This window comes from Raphanus sativus, chromosome 5, assembly GCF_000801105.2.
Source record: "Raphanus sativus cultivar WK10039 chromosome 5, ASM80110v3, whole genome shotgun sequence".
Taxonomy (NCBI): Eukaryota; Viridiplantae; Streptophyta; class Magnoliopsida; order Brassicales; family Brassicaceae; genus Raphanus; species Raphanus sativus.
The window spans coordinates 17,124,702-17,152,103 of NC_079515.1; the positions used below are offsets into that span (position 1 = coordinate 17,124,702).

Sequence of the window (27,402 nt, forward strand, 5' to 3'; positions counted from 1 at the left end):
TTTTCTGTAGCTGGCTGGTGCTATCAACATGGCTCAGTTCAAATTTAAGGACGCTGTACACAATGCCCCTAGTGCTGAGGAATTAGCCCAGGTCAAGAATTGGTCAAGGCCAACAAGACTGAGCTCAATCAGACTCGGGCTCTGATCTCGGATCTCCAAGCTGAGGTAAAGAGACTTGGCTCCAAGTGTGATGCTCAGCAAGGGACGATCGAGAGCCAGCTGATTGACCTCCAGGTGAAAAATAGGAAGATTGGGGATTTGGATGCTGCTCGGAAGATAGCCGAGTATGAAGTCAAGGAGCTGACTGCCACATCTCAGAGCAGCCAGAAGAACAAGGAAGCTGAGGTCAGGCTAGCCGTCCGGAGAGGAAAGAAGGAGGTAGCCGAAGCCTACAACAAAATTCTGGTTGTTGTCAAGGAGAAGTTCTCCAAGAAGAAGGACGAAGTCGACCTCCTGGTTCATGCTCAAGAGATTCAAGCCAACACCGAGCTCCTGAAAGACATGCTGGACGGCAAGATTAAGAGTACTCAAGACGAGTATGATCGCTTGGTGGCAATAATGCCGGAGGCTGTTGCGGCATACGAGAAGGCTCAGGTCTCGGACTTCTCGATCGGCAAGCTCCCTCTTCCCCAACTCTCTGAGAGCTCAGGTACTTTTGAGGTTAATATGTTTAATCTCTCCTTTTCTGGAGAGTTCGGTTCTAATTTGGGATTGGTGGGTTCTTACTCAGCCCCAGTCGAAGCCGCCTCTGGAGGTAGCGACAAGGAGATGGAGGAGGAGGTTCCTGAGGAGGAAGATCCAGCTGGTAAGGGAGCTGAGAAGAGCTCGGATGACAAGGAAGTTTAAGAGCTGAGGCTCTTTTATGTTTTCTAGGATTTCTGCCCGATGGGCTTTGTTTCATTTGTTTCTAAGACTTATAGCCTGAGGAGGCTTTTAAACCTTTGTTTAATTTCAAACTTGGTTTTCGTTTCATTTTGAGTTTTTGGCTTTAGTCGTGAAATATGACAACTTGATCATAATCGAATCTTATGATAAGTCTGGAAGACTTTAGTCGTTTTTAGTTCCTTAAGAGGAATTCTTGGAGTATCGAGATTAACTTAAGGTTTTTAGGAACCTAAGTTTAATTTGGACACCTTAGGTGGGGGTTCTTGGGAACCTGAATTTGTTTGTGGGATTTTAAGACCCGTTGAGACTTGCTTAGGATTTTAAGACCTTCTGAGGTTTGATAAGGATTTTAAGACCTTTGTGATTTGATGAGGATTTTAAAACCTTGGAGATTTGATAAGGATTTTAAGACCTTGGAGATTTGATAAGGATTTTAAGACCTTGGAGATTTGGTAAGGATTTTAAGACCTTGGGTCCAGGTTCGTCGAGACCTGATATTGCTTGAAGGATTTTAAGACCTTTTAGATTGTTAAGGATTTTAAGACCTTAGATCCAGGTTTGTAGGGACCTGAGCTAATCCGAAGGGTTTTTAGGACCCTAGGTCCATGTTTGCAGGGACCTGTTTTGTTAAGGAATTGAGATATCGAGAATAATTTCTTTATTGATAATTGGATACATGGTATCATAGTAATCATACAATTGCTGTATTATAACGATCATACATTTGCTGCCTGGGCTATGTGATTTTAATCAGACATATGCCCCCTTTGATTGTGGTGAACGAAGTGTTAATGAGGTTGGGGCTGCACTCATGACGGAGTTGCCTACGTACCCAGTCAAGGGATCAAGCCTAACGTAGTTCAGGAATTTTAGGTACCTAATGATAATATCTCTTAAGATTCGTGGCGTTCCACGATCTGATTTCAGGTACCCCGGTTCGCACCTTTCGGAGCTTGTAAACGCCAGGTCGTACCACGTGGATGATCTGGTAGGGACCTTCCCAGTTGGTTCCTAACTTCCCAACATCTGGTTCCTTGGTTCCTTCGAAAACTTTCCTAAGTACTAGGTCACCTACAGCGAACTGTCGGAGCCTGACTTTGGAATTGTACTGTCGTGCCATTGCTTGCTGATAGTTCTGAATGCGAATCAGAGATCGGTCCCGTCTTTCCTCGATTAGATCGAGGCTGTCAGTTAGCAGCTGATCATTAGCTGCGGGATTGGACGTGCAGAGTTCCCGGCGGAGGCTACCAGCAATGGTTTCAGCTGGAACGACAGCTTCCATCCCATATGCTAAGGAAAAAGGAGTTTCTTCTGTAGCTTTTCGTGGGGTGGTTCGACATGCCCAAAGTACTTCAAGTAACTTTTCTGACCAGAGTTCCTTCTGGGTTCCGAGGCGTTTCTTGAGGTTTGCTAATACTGATTTATTAGCAGCCTCCGCCTGTCCGTTTCCTTGAGGTCGGCGAGGTGATGAGAAGGTCAGGCGAATATTCCACTTGTCACAAAATATTTTGAAATCGTGGATATGAATTGTCCTCCATTGTCAGTTACGATTTCGTATGGGACGCCGTGTCTACACACGATTTCTTTCCACACAAATTGCTCGACCTCGACCCTGGTTACCTGTTGGAAAGCTTCAGCCTCTATCCATTTCGTGAAGTAGTCTGTTAGGACTAAGAGGAAGCGTAGCTTCTTCTTTCCACTTCCTGATTGTTGGGGTCAAAAACGGTTATCTCGAAATCAACGGCTAAAAATATTTATCATGCGCGGACTTTCCATAAGACAAGCGTCGAAAGCAAAACAAGTCGTACAGCTTAAAAACCTATGTTAAAGTCGATCGTTCTTCTTTTACACGATGAACTTTACGAGAAAACCAACTCAGATTTAGTCGTAAAACTTCGATAATACAATCAAGAAGAACCGAGAGACATTAGGTCCGTAGCTGAGATGACACGACCATACGAAAATATACGGAAGAAACGGGAAGTGATCTAAGTTTGGATAGGCCGAACGACAAGGAATCCGCCTTGAAACTTCAAAGGGCCCGTTCTCTCAAACCGTGAGGACCCAGAGAACGATCAAGATATCAAATCGAAGCCCTCGTCGAGACGCACGTGCTGGTCCTGGCCGCCGCCGGCTAGCCCCCGTACTGGTCCTGGCCGCCGGGCGGCTAGCCCCCGTGCTGGTCCTGGCCGCCGGAAAACTTCAAAGAGCCCGTTCTCTCAAACCGTGAGGACCCAGAAAACGATCAACATATCAAATCGAAGCCCTCGTCGAGACGCACGTGCTGGTCCGTAGCCGCCGGGCGGCTAGCCCCCGTGCTGGCCGTGGCCGCCGGCGGCTAGCACCCGTGCTGGCCGTGGCCGCCGGGCGGCTAGCCCCGCGCTGGCCGTGGCCGCCGGCGGCTAGCGCCCGTGCTGGCCGTGGCCGCCGGGCGGCTAGCCCTGTGCTGGCCGTGGCCTCCGGCGGCTAGCGCCCATGCTGGCCGTGGCCGCCGGGCGGCTAGCCCCGTGCTGGCCGTGGCCGCCGGCGGCTAGCGCCCGTGCTGGCCGTGGCCGCCGGGCTGCTAGCCCCGTGCTGGCCGTGGCCGCTGGCGGCTAGCGCCCGCGCTGGCCATGGCCGCCGGGCGGCTAGCCCCGTGCTGGCTCGGGTCGTCGGATGACAAGCTTCCGTGCATAAGTTCTAGGCCCCGGCCGTCAGAAGTCTGTACTTTGCGTCTTTCCCAAGTTTTCGCGGAACGAATCTTTGAGATTCCGCGTACAAAACTCCCGCTCTTACTCCAAACTAAGATCGTCGGAAACGCTTCGGAAACTCGTAAGATATCAACGGGAAGGAAGATCTTAAATTCTTCATGCGAAACAGTGATGGTTATCTTAAGACACCACTCATCTCAACTCTACGAAGGATTGAAGATCTTCCGAAGAAATCGTAGAAAACAACGGAAGTCCTAGAAACGACCCGAAAGGGATCAAACGCGATCGGACAGTCCGCTTACGATTGTCTGAGATAGATACGACGATTTACGTTTATCTTCACATAACAAGATAAATGCTAAATTTCCAGAAGGATAAATGTCAAGTTTCCCGAAGATAAATGTCAAGTTTCCCGATAAACATGAAGGCCGACGAAAATGGAAAAAGCTCTCTTCGCGGCCCAAAAGGAGAATAGACCGTCATAAGAAGGAGTATATAAAGGAGCTTTGGGAGAGGAGGAAAGGCAGAGCGAAAATCATTAAGAGAGAGAGAAATCCAAGATTGGAGACTTAGAGAGCTCCTGTTAGGTTAAGAACTTAGAATTCAGGCGGTAAACTAGCAAGGTAGGACCTAGAACGTCCGGCCGCCTCTCGTTCTATTTTCATCTTGTCCGCAGGCTCCTGTCTCTCTCGGAAGGATCTAACAATCCTTTTACTTAGAGCTCCGCACATAGAAACCCTAGGCATTATTCTCGACATGCCCGTTTTTATGACTAACGCTCGTACTAGACGAACTCCGCCAGGCTGTTCGATCTCTTGTTCAAACCCTTCCAACTGAACTACGTCCGAGTTGATCCTCGAAAGGGGTACGTAGGCAGCCTTCCTTAAGGTCCAGTCCCAAATCTCAATAAAACCTTTCCGCATTTATTTGATCACTTGTCGTTGGTTGTCGCAGAGAATCCGGACCTTCAGGGAAAGTTAGGTTTACTTAGCTTTCCTCCGTTTTACTTAATCAAAATCGACAGTGCGAATTTCGGTTCTCACACTGATGCTACTAATGGTCCCACGATATCCATGGACCATCTCATAAATGGATAAGGGGCGGATATGTTGGATAGCTTTTCCGCAGGTTGGTGTATAATCGGTGCATGCCTCTGGCATTTGTCGCATGAAGAGGAATAGGCCTCGCAATCTGCAATAATGGTAGGCCAGAAATATCCTTGTCTTTTGATTCTGATGGCTAGAGCTCTTCCTCCAGAGTGGTTCCCGCAGGAACCATCGTGCATTTCCTTCATGAGTCTCATAGCAACGAGGCCATGGACGCATTTTAGGTAAGGTCCGGAAATGCTTCGTTTGAGGAGGATAGATTCAGTTACGCAATATCTCTTAAGCTTTGAGCTTTCGAGCCTCCCATTTATTGGGTGGAGTCTTTCCTTCTAGGATGTATTGCGTGATTGGAATTCTCCAATCCTCTCTCCTTACAACTTTGTTATGAAGAGACGAGGGAGGTTCCTGTTCAGGACCTGGTGTTGTGGTGCCCCCGGAGGTATTGGTAGGATTGGGTTCCAGGGAGTCTGAATTCCGAGGAATTCCTTCCGTGATTTGGAGAGCTGAACGGCTTCTAGTTTTGACTCTGCAGACGAGTGAGTCTGAGTTGGTGCCCCGGGGGTATTCTTGAGATCAGGCTCCAGGGAGTCTGAATTTCGAGGAATACCTTCCGTGATTTGGATTGTGTTCCCGGAGATATGCTTTTTAGAGCTGCATATTCTGGTTTTTGGGAACCAAAATGTTGTGAAAACTTGGGTAGCTACCGTTTCAGGGCAGGTACCCTCGGGTTGCTCTGTTAGTTTGCTCTCTTTCTCAGCTTTAGTAGCTATGTCGATGCTTGGTTTTCGATTCCTTCTACGGGTATGATCCGTTTTACGAGGGGGTCTGACGTGGAAGCTAAAGCAGCCAACGCATCTGCTGAGGAGTTCTCTCCTCGTGGGATCCTTGTTAGCTCGAATTTGTCGAACTGTCTGGTGAGGTTCTGGACGGCTTCGAGATATGCCCCCATTCTTTCGTCCCTTGTTTCATATTCTCCGTGAAACTGGCTAGCTACTAGCTGTGAGTCACTATAAGCGTTTAGTTCTCGAATTCCGAGACTTAGGGCGAGTTTCAACCCTACGATTAGTGCTTCATATTCAGCATCGTTGTTTGAGGCGCTGAATCCGAGCCTATATGACTGCTCAATGGTTTCTCCTGCTGAAGAAGTTAGCCTTAGACCGACGCCGGAGCCCTGTTTTGACGAGGCTCCGTCGACATACAGGCTCCACTTCGGAGATTCCATTTCAGAGTCTAATTGCTCGGATGCTAGTTCAATGACAAAGTCGGCAAGGACCTGAGCTTTCGCTGCTGCTCGAGGTCTATACTCAATATCGTATTCAATGAGCTCTATGGCCCATTTGGCCAACCGCCCGGACTGGCTAGGGCTGTGCAATATCATTCGTAATGGTTGTGAGGTCATTACGACGATTGAATGCAATTGGAAGTAAGGTCGCAGCTTTCTAGCAGCTGTTACGACTGCTAGAGCTAGCTTTTCCATTGCAGGGTACCTTGTTTCGGCATCTATCAAACTCTTACTGGTGTAATAGACAGGTCTTTGTTCGTTTTGTTCCTCTCGTACCAGAACGCCGCTAACTGCAGCAGTCGACACAGCGAGGTACAAGTACAATGGCTCTCCTACTACTGGTTTAGATAGGATCGGAGGTTCGGAGAGGTAAGCTTTCAATTGCTTGAAGGCTTCCTCGCATTTCTCGTCCCATAAGAACTTCTTATTATTTCTTAGAAGCTTGTAGAATGGGAGACACTTATCGGTGGACTTGGATATGAATCGATTTAATGCCGCGATTCGTCCAGTCAATCTCTGTACCTCTCTAGTTGTCCTAGGTGACGGCATTTCTAAGAAGGTTGCTATCTGCTGCGGATTGGCTTCAATGCCTCTTTCGGTTACGAGGTAGCCTAGGAACTCGCCCGAGGGTACCCCAAAGGTACATTTAGTGGGATTGAGCTTCATATCGTACTTGTTAAGGATATCGAAGCATTCTCTTAAATGGGCGATATGGTCTTCTCCAGCTGAGGACTTGACTAGCATATCGTCAATATAGACCTCCATGGTTTTTCCAAGTTGCCCAGCAAACATCTTATTTACTAGCCTCTGGTAGGTAGCTCCCGCATTCTTTAATCCGAATGGCATAACCTTGTAACAATAGGTTCCTCGTTCGGTTATGAATGCAGTTTTCTCCTGGTCATCAGGATCCATCATGATTTGGTTGTATCCTGAGAAGGCATCCATAAAGGATAGGAGTCGATGGCCAGCTGTTGCTTCAACCAGGCGGTCGATGTGAGGTAACGGGAAGCTGTCTTTAGGACAAGCTTTGTTCAGGTCTGTGAAGTCTACACAGATTCTCCATTTCTCGTTTTTCTTCTTTACCACTACTGGGTTGGCTAACCAGTCGGGGTAATGTACTTCTCGAATGGACCCAGCTTTCGTAAGTCGGTCAACTTCATCGTTAACAGCTTGAGCCTTCTCGAGGCCTAGCTTGCGACGCTTTTGTTTGATCGGTTTGAAAGTAGGGTCTACTTTTAGCTTATGGGTGGTGACGTTCGGATCTATGCCTTTCATGTCGCTGGTGGACCATGCAAAGGTTTTGACATTGCTTTTCAGAAAATCAATGAGCTCCTTTTTTGTTTCAGGAGGTAGCTCGGATCCGATGCTCACCTGTCTTTCGGGATCTGAGTCATCAATGCAAACTTTTTCAGTGAGGTTCTTGGGGGGACCTCGGATATTTTGTTGCATTTCGCGACCCTCCTGGATCTGTAATTGCTATTGGGGGGATTTTTTGAGGATTTCGAATCCTCCCAAATAGCAGATCCTGGATATCTTCTGGCTACCGTGTATGGTAGCTATCCCTTCGGGTGTTGGGAATTTTACGCATTGATGGTACGTTGAGGCTACTTCCTTCATTTTGTGAATACAGGATCTTCCCAGGATCGCATGGAACGGGGAAGGTCTGTCGATGACTACTAAGTTGGTCATTTTCATTATTCCGCCAGCTATGACTGGGAGCTTGATAGTTCCCAATGAGGTAGCTGTTTCTCCGGAGAAGCCTACGAGGTTAGCTTTTTGGCCAATAATTTCGTAGTCGTCTATTTCCATCCCTTTTAGGGTGTTATAGAAAATGAGGTCGACGGAGCTTCCTCTGTCTATCATGAGCTTAGGGACCTCGTATCCTGCGATGTTCAGTGTGACGATCAACGCATCATCGTGAGGTCTGTCAAGGTTTGAGGTCTCGCTCTCCCAGAAAGAAATCTTAGTATTGGATTCATGGTTAGGAGGTTTAGGTCCAGTGTTAGACACAACCTTCCGCACATGATTCTTAATGGAATTGACGGAGTCTTGACATATGTCTGATCCTCCAAGGATACAGTCTACCCTCGAGTCGGGGCTCGATTGAGGGACGGTTTGCTCAAGAGAGCTTCGACTTGTAAACTTTTTCCTTGGGGGAATTTCCCAAGAATCATGTCGACTCTTTTCTTGGGAGCTGGAGGTGGCGAATCGGTCTCCTTTTCAGGTGACCTCTCGCGTTTCGGGGAAGTGTCCCTGGAACCTCTTTTCTGATAAGGTGATGGTTTTTTAAGGTCCACGCCCTTTATTTCTCCGGCTGCGAATTTAGCTGCCAGCTGACGTTGGAGGTCCCAAAATTCCTCGGTTGAGTGCCCTTCGCGATCGTGATAAGAGCAACTTTTGCCTTTATCAAAGCCTTTTGACCAGGGAGTTTTGTTTGCTGCTGCAACAGGTTTCTCTTCCTTGTCTTCCTCGATTGCGTAGGAATGTTCTCCCTGAGTCTGATTATTTCGGGGGTTACCCTTTTTGTGAGGTCCCTTAGTCTCAGAGGATTCACCTTTTGAGTGATTCTGAGGTTTCTTATGGAGTTTATCCAGTGCAGCTGTCTCCTCCTCCAGAGTAATATATTTGGTGGCTCTATGAAGAGCGTCGTCGATAGTTGGAGGAGTATTGAGTGTTAGCTCTGACCAGAATTTCGATTTATAGATCAAACCTCTCCTAAGAGCCTCGATGGCGACTAGGTCGTTAGGATTCGAGAGCTTAGTTCTTATTGCCCTGAATTTCTCGATGTACACTCGTAGTGAGCCCCCCATTCCTTGACTGACCTTCCAAAGGTCGGCCTCAGAGGCTTGCTTCAGGATATGGGTTGAGTACTGCTTCATGAAGGCGTTAGTTAATTGATCGAAATTGTCTATCGAGGCTGGCTCGAGACCGGAGAACCACTCAAGGGCTGTTCCGACCAAATTTTCAGCGAATGTCCTGCAGTAACCTGCTTCACATTCTTCCTGTGTGAAATGGGCTTTAGCGATTGCCAATCGGAAAGCTCTCAAATAGGCCTTCGGGTCGGAGGTCCCATCATACTCGGGAATTCTGATTTTTTGGGTATCTCTTATGTGAGAGCTGGCAATTCTGTCCGTGAATGGAGTTCCACGAGTTTCCTTGATCAAGCTATCGATTTCGGGAGCTGAGCTCGTAGCTTTATGGACTTGAGCTCCCAATTTTTGGAGAGCTGCGTGAGTTCGTTCCATATATCTACGGATAGCTTCGGGTCCCTCTAAAGGAAGGATGTTTGGGTCGTTAGCAGGTACCCGACGGGCAGGTTCCTGACGGAATCGAGTTTGCTCATCCTCCCATGCGGTTGGAGGGCTAGATCGCTCACCAGCTCTGGGGTTATCGGAATCTATCCTTTGATAACTGTCCCCATTCGGGATCGAGCTTCTGGTTTGATAAACCGAAGCTGACGCTCTGCCCCCAGATGGGAAGGATATTCCTGCTCCGGGCCTAAGATCAGGCGGCGGAGGAGGTAAGCGAGTACTCCTGTCAGTAACCTGACCGGGTGTGGAACTAGTTGTCGCTATGTTACTTCCCATAGCACTGGTGTTAGGTGGATTAAACACGGGGGCTGTCCCAGTATGAGGTGTCTGGAAAGCAGATCCGCGTCCTTCCGGAGCAGTGCTATCAGGGGAAAAGTTTAAACGTCCTCGGGGGAATGAGGGATCGGTTAATCGATCATGAGAAATGGCCCCCGGAGCTTGACGTTGCGGTGGTTGGGTTGTTGAGTTTAGAGATCTAGTTATCTCTTCGAATCGTTGCTGACGAACAGTCAGCTGATGCATCGTGCGCTCACTTTCCTGAGCTCTGTCCACTAACTGCATCATCATCTGGCGAATCTCAGAGAGCTGAGCCTCCGTTTGATTCGGAATGGCTTGCTGCTAAGGATTCTCGGTGATCGGGAGCCCGGAGGTGGTTCCACCTGATGATAATACCCCCGGTTGTAGTTTGGCTCGTTCGAGCGCCAGCCGGAAGCTGTTGCCCAGATCGGTGGTCGCCACGTCGAGGCTCTGTGATTACAGGACTAGAGCCTACGTCGTTCGGTGAGCCATCGCTCTGAATCGGGAGGTTAAGGTCAGACGGGTTTGTTGTCTGATCGGTAGGATTCATCCTCAAGTTAGAGTAAGGGATTCGATTGTTTCTTCCCCACAGACGGCGCCAATTGTGAGGGGTAAAACTCACACCTAGATTTTAGATCAGGTTTAATGTTTAGGAAAGGTTAGGGAAAGATAATCAGGGGCTGAATCCCGTAAGAACTTGTATTGTATTGATATAGTAGAAATGGGATGGTTACAAAAGGTGATCTTTGATGAATACAAAGATTATAAGAGTGTTACAATAAGAATGTTTTGATGAATGTTTAGTAAAAAATGAGTTGAATCGGATCCTCTTCTTAGTCCTCGACCCTCTCTTTAAATAGCCTTGGGCTTCTTTAGGTTGTCTTCAACTGATCTCCGAGATCTTCTCCGCTTGAGGTGGAATCCGCAACAGCTTCCCCTTGACCGGGTCCTGCGCTTCTTCTTGTTATGACGTGAGCTTCCTCTTCGTCGTGACCTCTTTAGTTAGGATCCTTAACTTTCAGCCTTCGGCTCTAGCTTAGCTCTCTTTAGGTTTTGAACTCGCGATGGGCCTATCGCGGCCCATCATCATCTTCTATTATTTGATAATCAGCTACCAGGCCATATTCGGGCCCAACACCTACCATCAATACGACGCATGTAAGCTGGTAATCCATTTGCGTCAATCGATGTCCTGATGTTCAGTCGTTTCGGAAACATCTTAGAACATTTACCGTTAACCATATATACATTATCCTTCTTTGCTGGACCGCAAGGACCATGCATCATACAATCCCCAACGATTGCATACAGGTCTGGATCTACCGTCTTGTCCGGTATCTCAGCCGATATAGTAGTGTCTATATGATCAGCTGTTGGAAATTTGGCTCCATTTTGCATGAAGACGAGAATATGAGCGTGTGGCATTCCTCTTTTCTGAAACTCAATCGTGTACATTACTGACAAAACACAAAAGAAATCATTTAAAACATTTTAACTGATGAAAATACTATCTAAAGTAGTTCTTTGAAAAACAAAACAAAAAACACCGGCATCACTGGAGAAAATTTGTTAGGATATTTACCTGCAGAAACTGGGCCAAATAAGGAGCCGTCTTTTTTTGTCAAAAACTCGATAATAAGATTATCGAGTTTCATCTTGAAAACTCTGCACAATATTTCATGTCTGTCTTCGGTGGTAAGGTTATATTTTTTCAGATACCTTGTAACTTCAGGCCATTTTGGATTGCACGTAAAATTGATGAAAAGATATGGAAATCCATAGTACTTGCACAGAGCCATGGCATCGTAGTAATGCTGCTTCATATACCGTTTTCCTCCGGTGAAAGTTGCTGGGATGAAAATTCGGCTCCTTTGCTCAGCCATCTTAGCTCCGCCTTTTGCAGCTGCCTTCTGGATTGCATCATAACTAACTGACCGGAGTTTTTTCTGATTCAGCCACAAGTAACGCAGTCTACTCGATTCTATCATTATGTAGGCGTCCACAAGGAACTGATGAAACAATATGCCTGATCTCGTAATCGTGGGTGCTTCCCCCTTCCTCTCTAAAATGCGAAATGCAAAGTATTCACGCATTGTTACATTTTTGCGTTTTCTCCCAGCCATGTCTTCAAAACCAATTGGAATATTTAATCGAAAACCATCCTCTCCATATGGAAACAATAGTGGATACTGCAGAGGCAAATACGCCGGATGTAATTCACTTATCCTTTGCAACTTTTCACTTGTACTCTCTAGAACAATATCTCGAGGCTCCATATTTAAAACAAAATCTCCAGGTATCAAAGCAGCAACTTCATTTGCAGTGGGCAGATTATGGGTCCGTCCATCAGATTGCCGACTTTCAATCAACCTCATCTTATAACCTGTTGATCCTTCCACGTCGAACCTATCTCTTGCAGACCTAAAAGCCTTAACATGAGGATTATACTGATCTAACATATTCTGCAGAAGAAGAACAAGTGGTTCTCTTAGTTTCTTAGCGCTAGCTCCGTCAGACCTGGACAGTATAGTAAGAATCAAAACTAAGTTAACAAATTGTAGACAAACATGCAAAATCCTAAAATATAATCATAGTAAGTTCAAAAAGTCTACAAAATTACCCGGCATAAGCGTCAAGTCTATTTTTTATCTCATTTAAAGTATCAATGATATACAGGTGGGAGAATTTTGGAGCTTGTCCAGGCTCGGGAACTATATCACCAATACGATGATAGTTCTCACCAGACATTCGGAAAACAAATGGTCCACGACCATTGTTAATAGAATGATCTATCTTCCCCCCAAGTGATGTGAAAGAGAACATCATATTGTAAGCTCGTATAAACTCTCGATAATGTTTACTTAATTCGTCGTCTTTGCATAACAAATACATTAACTCCATTGGAGGATTCGCGAGCCGAGGAAGCACAACTTTACCATGTTTACAACACATTAAGAAGACAGGTTTCTTGCTACGACGGCGTTTTGCAATTCTTTCACCATACCACATGTATGCTTGACAAAACCTACAATTCCAAACTGGATCTCCTTCGTCGTAATAACCTGTATAAAAAATGACATGATTAGTATAAAAACTAACTAATAAATTGTTATTTATTATCAACAGACATTGTACAATTTTGAAGACATCACCGTTTTTTTGTAACCCGATAGTAATAGATGAAGTTACGGTATGATTTTCTTGTTGTGGGATATGTTGTGGTGATGGATTTATCAAAGACTCTCCACCAGGATAGCCATTGTAAGTCTGATTCTCGTCATCTTCATCTTCATTTTCAGACTCACTCTCCATTTCATATCGATTATTATAAGCTGCGTAAAAAAGTATATCACAACATATAAAATCAAATATCATCAATGAATATAAATTTGAGTCTAAGTATCTAGATGGAAAAGACTTTCTACCTTCAGGATGATCCTGTACGATGAACCTTGGTGGAAGAATGAATTCATTTGTTTTGTTTTGGTTTGGACATTGAGTAGCTGCAAAAGATTGATTTAAACATATAAACGAATGTAAGTATGTTAGAAAGTGCTGAAATTGGTACACAGCTACAACATTTAAAACAATACCTTCAGGATTTGAATCTGTTTCAAACAATGGTGGAAGACCAGAACTCGATGGTCCTGCAATGTTCGAACCTGGTCTTGCTGTTTTTGGAAATGTTTAAGTTTAGTCGCACTTTAGATATAGTACAATACATTATATATGCATTCATTATTATTTAAAACCCGTTGTTACTTTTCTTTTGTTTAGTCTTTGAATTCACCGATGGAGGTGATCCAATTATCTTATGTTTCCTGAAGAAAATGTTGGTACTCCCGATAATAGATTCTTGATTACCAATTGAAGCTAAAAGATAACATTGTTTTATTATAAGAAAGTTTTTATCAATCAGAGTCCATTTGCTTTACTATTTCTTTAAAATAATACTACTTCAAAAATAACTTATGTTATCTGCCATGATTAGTTACCGGTTCCTATACTCGATGGGTCCATGTTGGTTACAGAGCCAATGCCATTTGAAATATTTAGTGAAGTTTGGGTTGAAGTATAAGAACCTGCAGACGTAAGTACAATAACCTTTAGAAATAAGTAATGTAGTATCGAGAAATGTTTGCATAGTTTTTCTGTAGTATTATCGTAAGTATCACTGGAAAAGAAACTATTACCGATATTTGGTACAACTGATGGCTTGGTTGGCTTGAAAATCCTTGTCACAGTTTAATTAAACGTAGATCACTGTCAGAAATGTTTTGTTCTTTGGCAGATTAACAAAAATCAACGTGGGGAAAATCAAACCGCAAAGAGAATAACCTCTATTTGAGGTAGTAAGGCCTATTGTTCTTTTGTTATTCAGTATTTCCTTTCTCGCAGATCTAGCTTACTGTGTTAATCCAGGTTTAGGCTCCGATGGCTGTGGATTAATGGGTCGAAATACTTGATTCGTAACATTATGAAAGGGCGTTCGAAAAAGATTGATTGTTGTTTCTGGTGAAACATTTGTGATGGACGACTTTTGTGTTATATTCTCCGTTGGAGTATTCTCTTTGTCATTTATACCTATGTTATGAAAGTGTGGTAGCAAATAGGAAAAATATTAAAAGTTTGTTACTTCAGAATGTGTACCAAATTCTTATGAAATATATTTGTTCAAGAGAATTTATGTTATTTGTATCAATTTGCCATACCAATCGGGTATACTCAGTTATATATTCAGCAGTATGAAAATTATAATAAAATGATAAAGGTTTATATTTATTTTAAGAAAAACATACCAATTTTTTTAATCTTCGGTGGTTTTTTCCCACTGTCTGTTGTTGGGCCCAAATATGACCCTCTAACTAGTGATAGACAATAAGAAATGATAACGGGCCGCGAAAGGCCCATCATGAATTCAATCTTCAAGAACAGCTAAGTCAGATCTGGAGGCTGTGAGCTGGAGATGTTCATCAGAGAGGTCAAGGAAAAGAGGCAGCTCGTTGAAAAGTAAACAGGCGCAGGACCCGGTCAAAGAGGTAACTCGTGGACAAATAAATAGGCGCAGGACCCGGTCAAAGGGGAGCTGTTACAAATCCCTCAAATCACGGAGGAGATATCGGGAACCAGTTGGCTACGATCAAGCGGGACCTGAGGCTATTTAAAGAGAAAGCAAATCAAGAAAGAGGATCTATTCAACTTTTATCTGCATTCTTACGATTATTCACATCATCTCTTAAACATTTCCTTATCTTTGTAATCATCAAGAGAAACATCTTTTGTAACCATTCTTTACCACATTATCAATACAAATCAAATTCATTCCATAAGTTATTACGGGATTCAACCCGCGTTATCCTTCCCTAACCTTTCCTAAACATAAAACCTGATCTAAAATCTAGGTGTGAGTTTTACCCCTCACAATTGGCGCCGACTGTGGGGAAGAAACAATGGAATCCCTTACTCCAACTTAAGGATGAATCCAGTCGATCAGACAACAAATTCATCTAACCGATGAACAGTATCCCGATGAACAGTACTCGGATGAACAGTACTGGAAGAACAGTATCTCGGTGAACAGTATCTCGATGAACAGTATCCCGATGAACAGTATCCCGATGAACAGTACTCGGATGAACAGTACTCGGATGAACAGTATCTCGATGAACAGTATCTCGATGAACAGTATCTCGATGAACAGTATCTCGATGAACAGTATCTCGATGAACAGTATCTCGATGAACAGTGCTGGAGCAGCCAACACGAGAACCTCCAGTGGGATCGATCCAGGGCTCCCAGCCCTCGTTACCCCTCAGCACCAACCTGCTCCGAACCAGACGGAGGCTTAGCTCTCTGAGATCCGTCGCATGATGATGCAGCTGGTAGAAAAAGCTCAAGAAGGTGAGCGTACAATGCAACAGCTAGCCGCTCGGCAGCAACGATTCGAAGAGGTCACTAGATCTCTAACCGCAACAACCCAACCACCGCAACGTCAGGGCTCGGGAGTTACCTTCCGGGATCGAATAACTGACCCCTCGTTCCCTCGAGGACATCTAGACTTTTCTCTTGATAACACTGGTTCAGGAGAGAACATGGACCTGCTTTCCAAACGCCTCGTGATAGGACATCGCCTGTGTTTAGTCCACCCCTCACCAGCGCTATGGGAAGCAACCTAGCATCAACTAGCTCTTTATCCGATCAGGTTACTGGTCGAAGTGCTCGCTTACCTCCTCCACCACCTAGCATTAGGTTGGGAGAAGGAGTATCCAATCCGTCCGGGGGCAGAACATTAGCTCCGGCGTTTCAGGCCAGAAACCTAAACACGAACCCGGATGAAAGGACGGATGCTGATCCTTCAGCTCGCCACACAAACCCGACTCGTCAAAATAACCCAAGGGCCGGTGGGTAAGACAGCCCACCAAGCGACTGGGGGAATGATCGAACACGATTCCATCAGGGACCTGTCCGTCAGGTATCTAATGATGACCCGACTGTCCTTCCTTTAGAGGGACCTGAGGCTATTCGCAGATATATGGAGCGAACTCACGCAGCTCTCCAAAAATTGGGAGCTCAAGTTCACAAGGCAACGAGCTCAGCTCCCAAAATCGAGAGCTTGATTGAGGATACCTGTGGAAGTCCATTCACTGACAGAATTGCCAGCTCTTACGTAAGAGATACCCGAAAAATTAAGATCCCCGAATACAACGGGACCTTGGTCCCGAAGGCCTACCTAAGAGCCTTCCGGCTAGCTATCGTGAAGGCTCACTTCACGAAAGAAGAATGTGATGCAGGTTATTGCAGGACATTCGCCGAAAACCTGGTCGGAACAGCCCTCAAATGGTTCTCTGGTCTTGAACCAAATTCAATTGACAGTTTCGACCAGTTAAGTAATGCGTTCATGAAGCAATACTCGACTCACATCCTAAAAGCAAGCATCCGAGGCTGACCTCTGGAAAATTAAACAAGGAGTGAGAGACTCGCTACGAGCCTACATCAAAAAATTCAGAGCAGTAAGAACTAAGCTCTCGAACCCCAATGATCTAGTTGCCATCGAGGCTCTCAGGAGAGGTCCCTGGTATAAATCAGAACTTTGGTCGGAGCTAACGCTCAATCCTCCCCCAACTATCGACGATGCTCTTCATAGAGCCTCCAAATATGTTAACCTGGAAGAGGAAACAGCTGCACTGGATAAACTCTACAAAAAATCCCAGAGTCATTCGAAAAACGAAACCTCGGAAGCAAGAGGACCTCATAAAAAGGAGAACTCTCGAAATAATCAGACCTAGGGGGAACACTCCTATGCAATCTAGGAAGATAAGGAAGGAAAACCTGTCGCCGCAGCAAATAAAACCCCTTGGTAAAAAGGACATGATGAGAACAAACATTGCTCTTACCATGATCGGAAAGGGCACGCAACCGAGAAATGTTGGGACCTCCAACGACAACTGGCAGTTAAATTTGCTGCCAGAGAAATAAAGGGCTTGGACCTCAAGAAACCACAGCCCTACCAGAAAAGAGGTCCCAGAGATACCTCACCGAAACGAGAAAGGTCTCCTGAAACGAGAAAGGTCTCCTGAAATAGATGGGTACAAAATCGTTGACCAGAAAGCTAGCTTCATAGGCTTTTCCGGAGAAACAGCTACCTCATTGGGAACTATTAAGCTCCCAATTATAGCTGGCGGAATCATGAAAATGATGAATTTCGTAGTCATCGACAGACCTTCCCCGTTTCACGCGATCCTAGGAAGACTTTGGATCCATAAGATGAAAGCAGAAGCTTCAACTTATCACCAATGTGTGAAATTCCCGACACCTGAAGAGATATCTACCGTGCATGGTAACCAAAAGATCTACAGGATCTGTTACCTGGGAGGATTCGAAATTCTCAAAGAATCACCCCAATAGCAATTACAGATTCAGGAGGGTCGTGAGATACAACAGAATATTCGAGGTCCCCCTAAGAACCTCACCGAGCAAGTCAGTATTGACGACTCAAATCCTGAAAAGCAAGTGAGTATCAGATCCGAGATACCTCTCGAGACTAAGAAGGAGCTCATCGACTTTCTAAAAAGCAACGTCGGAACCTTTGCATGGACCACCAGTGACATGAAGGGTATAAACGCCGACGTCACTACTCACAAGCTTAATGTAGACCCCACTTTCAAACCGATCAAACAAAAGCGTCGCAAGCTAGGCCTAGAAAAGGCTCAAGCTGTTAACGACGAGGTTGACCGACTTAGGAAAGATGGGTCCATTCGTGAGGTACATTACCCAGACTGGCTAGCTAATCCAGTAGTTGTAAAAAAGAAGAACGGGAAATGGAGAATCTGCGTAGATTTCACCGACCTAAATAAAGCTTGTCCCAAAGACAGCTTCCCGTTACCTCACATCGATCGTTTGGTCGAGGCCACTGCTGGCCACCAGCTCCTGTCCTTCATGGATCCCGACGATCAAGAGAAAATCGCATTCATAACTGAACGAGGGACCTATTGCTATAAGGTCATGCCATTCGGTTTAAAAAATGCAGGAACTACCTATCAAAGGCTAGTGAATAAAATGTTCGCTGGCCAGCTCGGGAAAACCATGGAGGTCTATATTGATGATATGCTAGTCAAATCCTCAATTGGAGAAAACCATATTTCCCACCTAAGGGAATGCTTCGATATCCTCAACAAATACGATATGAAGCTCAACCCTGCTAAGTGCACCTTCGGGGTACCTTCAAGCGAGTTTCTCGGCTACCTCGTAACCGAAAGAGGCATCGAAGCCAACCCGAAACAGATAGCTACCTTTCTGGAAATGTCGTCACCTAAGACAACCAGAGAGGTACAGAGATTGACTGGACGAATCGCAGCATTAAATTGATTCATATCCAGGTCCACCGATAAGTGCCTTCCATTCTACAAACTTCTAAAAAATAATAAGAAGTTCTTATGGGACGAAAAGTGCGAGGAAGCCTTCAAACAATTGAAAGCTTACTTCTCCGAACCTCCGATCCTGGCTAAACCAGTATGGGAGAACCGTTATATCTTTATCTCGCCGTAACAACCGCTGCAGTTAGTGGTGTGCAGGTACGAGAAGAGCAAAACGAGCAAAGACCTGTCTATTATACCAGCAAGAGTCTGATAGACGCCGAAACTAGATACCCTACTATGGAAAAACTAGCTCTAGCTGTAGTAATAGCTGCCAGAAAATTGTAACCTTATTTCCAATCGCACTCAATCGTCGTAATGTCTTCACAACCATTGCGAACAACTTTGCACAGCCCTAGCCAATCATAACGATTTGCTAAATGGGCAATAGAGCTCAGTGAATACGATATCGAGTATAGACCTCGAGCAGCAGTAAAAGCTCAGGTCCTTGCCGATTTCATAATCGAGCTAGCTTCCAAACAACTAGACTTGGAAACGGAAGCTCCGAAGTGGAGTCTGTACATTGACGAGCCTCGCCAATACAAGGTTCCGGCATCGGTCTAAGGCTGACCTCCTCAGCTGGAGAAACCATCCAACAATCCTACAGGCTCGGATTCAGCGCTTCTAATAACGAGGCTGAATACGAAGCATTAATTGCAGGATTTAAACTCGCCCTAAGCCTCGGAATTCGAGAGCTGAACGCTTATAGTGATTCACAGCTAGTAGCTAGCCAGTTCCACGGCGAGTATGAAACAAGGGACGAAAGAATGGGGGCATACCTCGAAGTTGTCCGGGACCTCACTAAGCAGTTCAACAGATTTGAACTAACGAGGATCCCACGAGGAGAGAACTCCTCAGCAGACGCGCTGGCTGCTTTAGCGTCAACATCAGACCCCCTCATAAAACGGATCATACCCGTAAAGGGAATCGAAAAGCCAAGTATCGACATAGCTACCAAAGCTGAGATCGATAGCAAGCCGAAAGAGCAAACGAAAGGTAGCTACCCCCAGACGGTAGCAACCCAAGTTCTTACAACGTACTGGTTCCCAAAAACCAGAATTCGTAGCTTTAAAAAGCATACCTCCGGGGGCAAGATCCAGATCTCGGATTCACCTGTCCACGCAGCCAGGACCAGGAGTCGTTCTGCTTTTGAAATCGCATCCGAAGAAACGACCCAGACTCCGGAGAACAACCCCAGAACTGGAGATATTCCTCAAAATTCAGACTCCTTCGAGCCTAATCCGACCAATATCTCCGGGGGCAATAAGACATCAGGTCACGACACTCAGGGACCTGAACAAGACACATCAGGTCACGACACTCAGGGACCTGAACAAGACCCGCCCTCATCTCTTCATGACAAAATCATTGGGAGAGAGGATTGGAGAATACCGATCATGCAGTACATCTTGTAGGGTAAGATCCCCCCCAATAAGTGGGAGGCCCAAAAACTCAAAGCATTAAGCGCAAGATACTGCATAATCGAGTCAGCCCTCCATAAACGAAGCATTTCCGGACCTTACATAAAATGCGTCCATGGCCCCGATGCTATCAATCTTATGAAAGAAATGCACGCATGCTCCTGAGGAAACCACTATGGGGGCAGAGCTCTAGCTATCCGAATCAAAAGACAAGGCTATTTCTGGCCCACCATTATCGCTGACTGCGAGGTTTACTTCTCTTCATGTGATAAATGCCAAAGGCATGCACCGATTATACATCAGCCTGCGGAAAAATTATCCTCAATATCCGCTCAGTACCCGTTCATGAGGTGGTCCATGGACATCGTAGAACCACTCATAACGTCAGGAAGAGGAAGGCAGAAGCTACGCTTCCTCTTGGTCTTGACAGACTACTTCACGAAGTGGATAGAAGCTGAAGCTTTCCAACAGATAACTAGATTCGAAGTCGAAGGATTTGTGTGGAAAGACATTGTCTGCCGCCACGACGTCCCGTATGAAATCGTAACCGATAATGGACGACAGTTCATTTCTCGCGACTTCAAAGCATTTTGCGACAAGTGGAATATCCGCCTTATCTTCTCAACACCTCGACGACCTCAAGGTAACGGTCAGGCGGAGGCTGCTAATAAGTCAATATTAGCAAATCTCAAGAAACGCCTTGGAACCAACAAGAAAACCTGGTCTGAAAAGATACCTGAAGTACTTTGGGCATGTCGAACCACCCCAAGAAAAGCTACAGAGGAAACCCCTTTCTCTTTAGCTTACGGGATGAAAACTGTCGTTCCGGCGGAAACCTCCACTGGGAGACTCTGACGGGAGCTCTGTACGTCTGATCCCGAAGCTAATGACTAGCTCTTATCAGATAGCCTCGACTTAATCGAGGAACAACGAGACCGAGTCTTGCTTCGCATTTAAAACTATCAGCAAGCAATGGCCCGACATTACAATTCCAAAGTCAGGTCCCGACAATTCGTTGTAGGTGACCTAGTACTTAGGAAGGTTTTCGAAGGAACCAAAAAACCAGATGCTGGGAAACTAGGGATCAATTGGGAAGGTCCTTACCGGATTATCCACGTGGTACGACCTGGCGTCTATAAGCTCCTGAAGGTACGAACCGAGGTACCTGAAATCAGATCGTGGAATGCCACAAATCTGAAGAAATACTATCATTAGGTACTTAAATTCCTCGAATTACGTTAGGCTTGACCCCTTGACTGGGTACGTAGGCAATTGTGTCATGAGTGTAACCCCAATCTCATTTTAACACTCTTTCCATCATGGCGAAAGGGGGCATATGTTTGAGAACATATAGCCCAAACAGCGATTGTATGATTATTGTGATACCATGTATCCTATTATCAATAAAGCAATTATCTTCGATACTTTGACTTTTTAACAAATTCAGGTCTCAATGAACCTGAACCTAAGGTCTTAAAACCCTTCGAATGAATTCAGGTCTCCGTGAACCTGAACCTAAGGTCTTAAAACCCTTCGAATAAATTCAGGTCTCCGTGAACCTGAACCTAAGGTCTTAAAACCCTTCGAACAAATTCAGGTCTCAATGAACCTGAACCTAAGGTCTTAAAATCCTTCGAACAAATTCAGGTCTCAATGAACCTGAACCTAAGGTCTTAAAATCCTTCCAACAAACTCAGGTCTCCACGAACCTGGACCTAAGGTCTTAAAATCCTTAGTAACCTCGAAGGTCTTAAAATCCTTCCAACAAACTCAGGTCTCCACGAACCTGGACCTAAGGTCTTAAAATCCTTAGTAACCTCGAAGGTCTTAAAATCCTTCAAGCAATATCAGGTCTCGACGAACCTGGACCCAAGGTCTTAAAATCCTTACCAAATCTCCAAGGTCTTAAAATCCTTATCAAATCTCCAAGGTCTTAAAATCCTTACCAAATCTCCAAGGTCTTAAAATCCTTATTAAATCTCCAAGGTCTTAAAATCCTTATCAAATCTCCAAGGTTTTAAAATCCTTATCAAATCTCAAAAGGTCTTAAAATCCTTATCAAATCTCAAAAGGTCTTAAAATCCTAAGCAAACTTCAATGGGTCTTAAAATCCCACACACGAATTCAGGTTCCCATGAACCCCCTCCTAAGGTCTTCAGAGTAGCTCAGGTTCCTAAAAACCCTGAGCTAATCTCAATGTTTCAGGAACTCCTTCTAAGGATCCTCGTAATCGAATGTACTTGAAATCTTCGAGACCTGATAAGTCATTGGACATTGTATATAATAATCACGATACATGTCCAAACCAAAACTTCCACTTAACAAAAGTCAATCTCATCCAAGAAACGATCAAACCAAGTCAAATGACTTAATACGAAAAACAAAACCGAAATTTGAATAAAAGGGTTTAAAAGCCTCCTAGGCTAACGAGGGTTCAGAAGACCCTAAGGTTTAAAAGCCTCCTCAGGCTATAAGTCTGAAACGTAAACAAAGCCCATTGGGCAAAAGTCATGAAAAGCAACATTACAATTCAAAAAGAGCCGCAGCTCTTAGCCACCATTATCTCGGGAGCTCATCCCGACATCCTTGTCTCCCTCGACTGGATCACTTTCTTTGGCTGGATCTCCCTCATCTGCCTCCTTGTCATCGTCCATCTGGGACGTCTCGACTGGAGCTGAATCAGGACCCACCAAACCTAAGTTAGAACCATACTCTCCGGAAAATGATAGATTAAACATGTTAATCTCGAAAGTACCTGAACTCTCTGAGAATTGAGGAAAGGGAAGCTTGCTGGCCGAGAAGTCGGATACTTGCTCCTTTTCATACGCAATCGTAGCCATCAGATTAAGCAAAAGAAATCTTCAATAAAGATAATTGTTGCTCGAGATCTCAACAAAAAGATTGATGCTCGGCGGCTAGGTCTAGCTTCCGAGATAAGGAATCTTATCTCGAAAGCTGGGGGCAACTGTTGGGCCCAAATATGACCCCCTAACTAGTGATAGACAATAAGAAATGATAACGGGCCGCGAAAGGCCCATCATGAATTCAATCTTCAAGAACAGCTAAGTCAGATCTGGAGGCTGTGAGCTGGAGATGTTCATCAGAGAGGTCAAGGAAAAGAGGCAGCTCGTTGAAAAGTAAACAGGCGCAGGACCCGGTCAAAGAGGTAGCTCGTGGACAAATAAATAGGCGCAGGACCCGGTCAAAGGGGAGCTGTTACAAATCCCTCAAATCACGGAGGAGGTATCGGGAACCAGTTGGCTACGATCAAGCGGGACCTGAGGCTATTTAAAGAGAAAGCAAATCAAGAAAGAGGATCTATTCAACTTTTATCTGCATTCTTACGATTATTCACATCATCTCTTAAACATTTCCTTATCTTTGTAATCATCAAGAGAAACATCTTTTGTAACCATTCTTTACCACATTATCAATACAAATCAAATTCATTCCATAAGTTATTACGGGATTCAGCCCGCGTTATCCTTCCCTAACCTTTCCTAAACATAAAACCTGATCTAAAATCTAGGTGTGAGTTTTACCCCTCACATCTGTTCCCAGTGGATTACTTCTCTTCATGCGTCAGACTTTTCAGATATTGCTTGTGTCTTTTCTAAGAACAGGACTCTACCTATAAAATTTTCCAAATGCAGTTATAAAAAAGGCTTCAACAAACTTATATAGTTTAACAGAAAATGAAGACTATAGAATTCAGAAGACGACCTATTTAATCAATATAATAAAGATAGATTCATGACCATTAGGTTAGACCATTATTTGAAATATATGCAAAATCCTTTGTTGGCTATTCTAAAGTTGGTTTTAATTTCTTACCGTGTCTATATTCCTTGTGCAAGTGAATATGATATTTTTTCGGAAAACAGTTGATATTTTTAGAATTGAAGAATCATCTGTTGTTAGCTGTGTACATTTATTGTAACTGATTGTTTTGGTAAGTTTAACATATATAGAACCCCAAAATTTTTTCACCTTAGATATAAAATTATTTATCGGATCTAAAATGCAACTGATTGGGTTATTCTTTTGATAAATTTTTAAAGATTAAATGTGCTATGATCTCAAAAAAGGTTGTATAGTAGTTGTCTTATAAACCAATTATATTAGAACAACTTATTATTCATTGTGATAAGACAAAAAACGCAAAAGGGAAATAATGGAAAAATAATGTAATTGTTTAAAAAATGCCAAACACAAATAATTGCTTAAACGCTTGCACTTTCGAGTGCATAATGGTCTTGATCTTTCTTCCTTCATTTTGGATTAGCATCGATTCTTTTAATACTCACTCCTCATCCGAGTCATAATCATGAAAGATGACAACATGTGGCTGCATAAATAAATAATTTTGTTAGGATATGTAAATATACTTACAATAGCAAATGCTCTATTGCAACCAAAACTTACATGTGGATGAAAGAGTTCGATTATTTCTGCATTGTCAACAACTGAATCAACAACATATGCTGAATTTTGTTCTTTTTGACCATTAGATTCTCTAGTCAGCATAAATAGAATTTTCCTCTCAATCAATTCAGTTAGAGATTGTGGTAGAAAATGTGGATTTTCCTATAAAACATAATTATTCATTTCCGATGTAAAGTATCTCAATAATAAATTCTTTAATCCCCCTAATCAAAATGAAGCAAATACCTGAGGAGCCTCTTGGACCAACTGAAACGCAGGTCTTCTAATTAGCTTCTCCGCGATATTGTTGAAAAGCACAAATTTGGCTTCAACATTTGATTCATCGCTAACACGTACAACCAAGTGGTAACTAAAGATATAAAACCTATTTAGTATATGAACTTTTAACAAAATGATAGTATAATTCCGGAAGGTTGAAAACTATAAAGACCATACCAGTTAATACCATTATCAAAATCCTTTCTACAACTTTTGCAATTGTATTGAGGGTTGTGGTGAATATTTTGATTCTCTCCCTCAATACCATTTACTTACTTGTCTATCCATTTTTCTTGTGCAAACTTTGCAGGCCGTGTAGTATCATGGTTTATCCAAATCAATGGCCTCAATTTTAGCAACAACCATAATCTTTCCAGACTATGATAAAGCATTGAAATGCAAATCATATAAAAAATATTAGATGTTGAGAATTACTTTTCCCTTATACAAAAAAACATTTAGGAAATTTAGTAGAAGGACGAAATGTTTACCGAATTTGATTCAATAATTTCAGATATGGATTTCTTCACGGTTGTCATTGCCATTTCTCTGTATACAAAAATATCAATATGAACCTTCATGGAGGTTTGTATAACTTAATAACAGAGAAGATACAGAGTGTATATTATAACCTCTTTGTGCTCAATATGATCTACACAATGGTCGACCATATAACCTAATTTCATACTTATAAGAGCATATGAAATTAATAAGTCAAGTAAATATTTTCCTTGAGCAACAAAATATTGTTATACATATGAAAATGGCGACGAGTAATGTCAACTAATTTTTAAACATTTATTATAGTTAATGGCATAAAATATAAGCATTCCTAAAGTTATTTCGATCCCAACCATGAGTGCATTTCCTAAATTGACAGCTTAATTGATTGACTAAAAATTTATTGAACTGAAGAATATATTATGTAAACTATTATTGGTCTAATTGATGTTTTACTTTCTACATTTTTAATACTAAAATAACTTATTTTGATGCTAACTATTGGTGCATGCCAAGAAAAGCAACGACAATATCCTCTTATTAAATGACAATACAATTACCACAACCTTTTAGCCTAGAAGGTGTAGATCCTTCTGCATGTGTCGTCCCTTCTCCTTTTTTAGCACGTACTTCTAGCATCCTTTGTAATAACAAGTTGGTAACAACTTTTTTATAACACGTAAATAGCATTCTCGGCACGTTCAATCACATCATGTAAGAAATAAAAGTATTCTTTATAAATATCCTACAACTTCCAACATTTCTTTCACAACATTCTCATTATCAATTGCGAGTAAACAATACCTTAATCAAAAGAATATACTTCCCGAGAAGAAAGACACTACTTTGAAGATGGGAGAAGATGCATCGGTAAACAATTATGACATCATATCCATCGGTGATTCTGCGTCTTCAAATGACGACCTCTCCAACTCAGATCGCACCAACTACTTGAGAAACATTTCCTTGTCATATTTTGCTGCCCAGCCAACCGAAATGATGTCTAAGCACATAGAGTTCAAGGAACTATGCTTGGAGAGTGGGAACCCTGAGGCACACTATATTCAGGGCATTCTTCAATTGTTCGTAAAGGAAGACGAGCAGGCAGGCCTATATCATTTACGCCAATCATCGGATGGAGGTTATATAGACGGTACGTATCTTTATGGTTTGTCACTGCTTGCCGTAGAACGATTTCATAAAGGTCAGAAGTATTTGGATAAACTGGGATGGAAGGAAAATCGTTCAACCTCCGATCAATGCTGGGAAAGAGTCAAAAAATCTCTGACTGATATCCCGTACTTCATGAATCAAGGCTACTATATAGCTCGTGCCAACCTTGAGACACTCTGTGGTTGCCGTTCAAGGAAAAGACGTGGTCGAGTATGCAACCATGGTTACTACTATGAAAGGCTTAATCAATTTTTTGAGTTTGCTATGAATAAAAACAACTAAAGGGAGAGTTATCATCTGTTATTATCTATGAACGCATGTAAAAGTACTTATGTTTTTACATGATTATTTATCTATTTCGTTCAATTTTCTAAGTTGCTACTTTCTTGTTTTATTTGAATATTTAGTAGCCAATAGAATCTAAATAACATATCCCTCAGTATATAAACTACTGAATTAACTTAGATAATACTATATACGTAGTTAATGAATTATCAAAAGTTATGATTACATATGTCTTGAAAATTTCTACAAAATGACCTAACAACCTTTGTAGGTTCATGAACATATGTCTTGGAAATTTCTATAAAAAAAACTAACAACCTTTGTAAATTGAAGATAGAATTTGGTCACACACGTTATTTACTAAATGGTGTGTCCATGAAGGTAAAATTATTTATGCAAGGTCCACACAATCTTCAAAATTCATATCATATTAATTGATAACAACTATTTTTCCTTTTGTACTTTCAATATAAAAGTTAATAGGATTAATTGACTTTAGTCGCGATGGCATTTAATTACTCGGGTTTCTAAAATGAAAGATAAAAATCTTTTGTAATAAATACAAAAGAAATATAATTCATTTAAACATTATACTATTACTTTGTGGTAAAGTAATTCACCTTCCAAAAACGAAATGGAAACCGTAAATGGTGTTTCCATATGGTAAGATTATATATAAAATTATCACAATCAAACTACTTTATATTGATTGAATGTTAATAAATATGATTGACGTTAGCAGGCAATTTATTTGCAATCAAATCTTCTATAAATATAATTATTAAGATCTGATGTAATAGGTACAAAAGACATTTATTTAAAACACTCAAAATAT

At 43.0% G+C, this 27,402-nt stretch overlaps 2 protein-coding genes across 2 annotated transcripts; one reads left to right on the top strand and one right to left on the bottom strand.

The window, feature by feature from the left end:
• Nucleotides 1–10,678: 10,678 nt before the first annotated feature.
• LOC130494895 (uncharacterized) lies at nucleotides 10,679–13,591 on the bottom strand. The gene is made up of 7 exons (XM_056985728.1): nucleotides 13,567–13,591; nucleotides 13,165–13,242; nucleotides 12,997–13,074; nucleotides 12,820–12,903; nucleotides 12,192–12,633; nucleotides 11,154–12,088; nucleotides 10,679–11,028 (listed from the first exon to the last, which is right to left on the bottom strand). The coding sequence occupies exons 1-7, from the start codon at nucleotides 13,589–13,591 to the stop codon at nucleotides 10,679–10,681; spliced, it is 1,992 nt and encodes a 663-aa protein (XP_056841708.1).
• A 12,370-nt stretch (nucleotides 13,592–25,961) lies between these two features.
• On the top strand, nucleotides 25,962–26,564 carry LOC108831411 (F-box protein At2g35280-like). Its single transcript, XM_018604955.1, has one exon. It carries the CDS (start codon nucleotides 25,962–25,964, stop codon nucleotides 26,562–26,564), a length of 603 nt encoding a protein of 200 aa, XP_018460457.1.
• The last annotated feature ends 838 nt before the right edge of the window (nucleotides 26,565–27,402 follow it).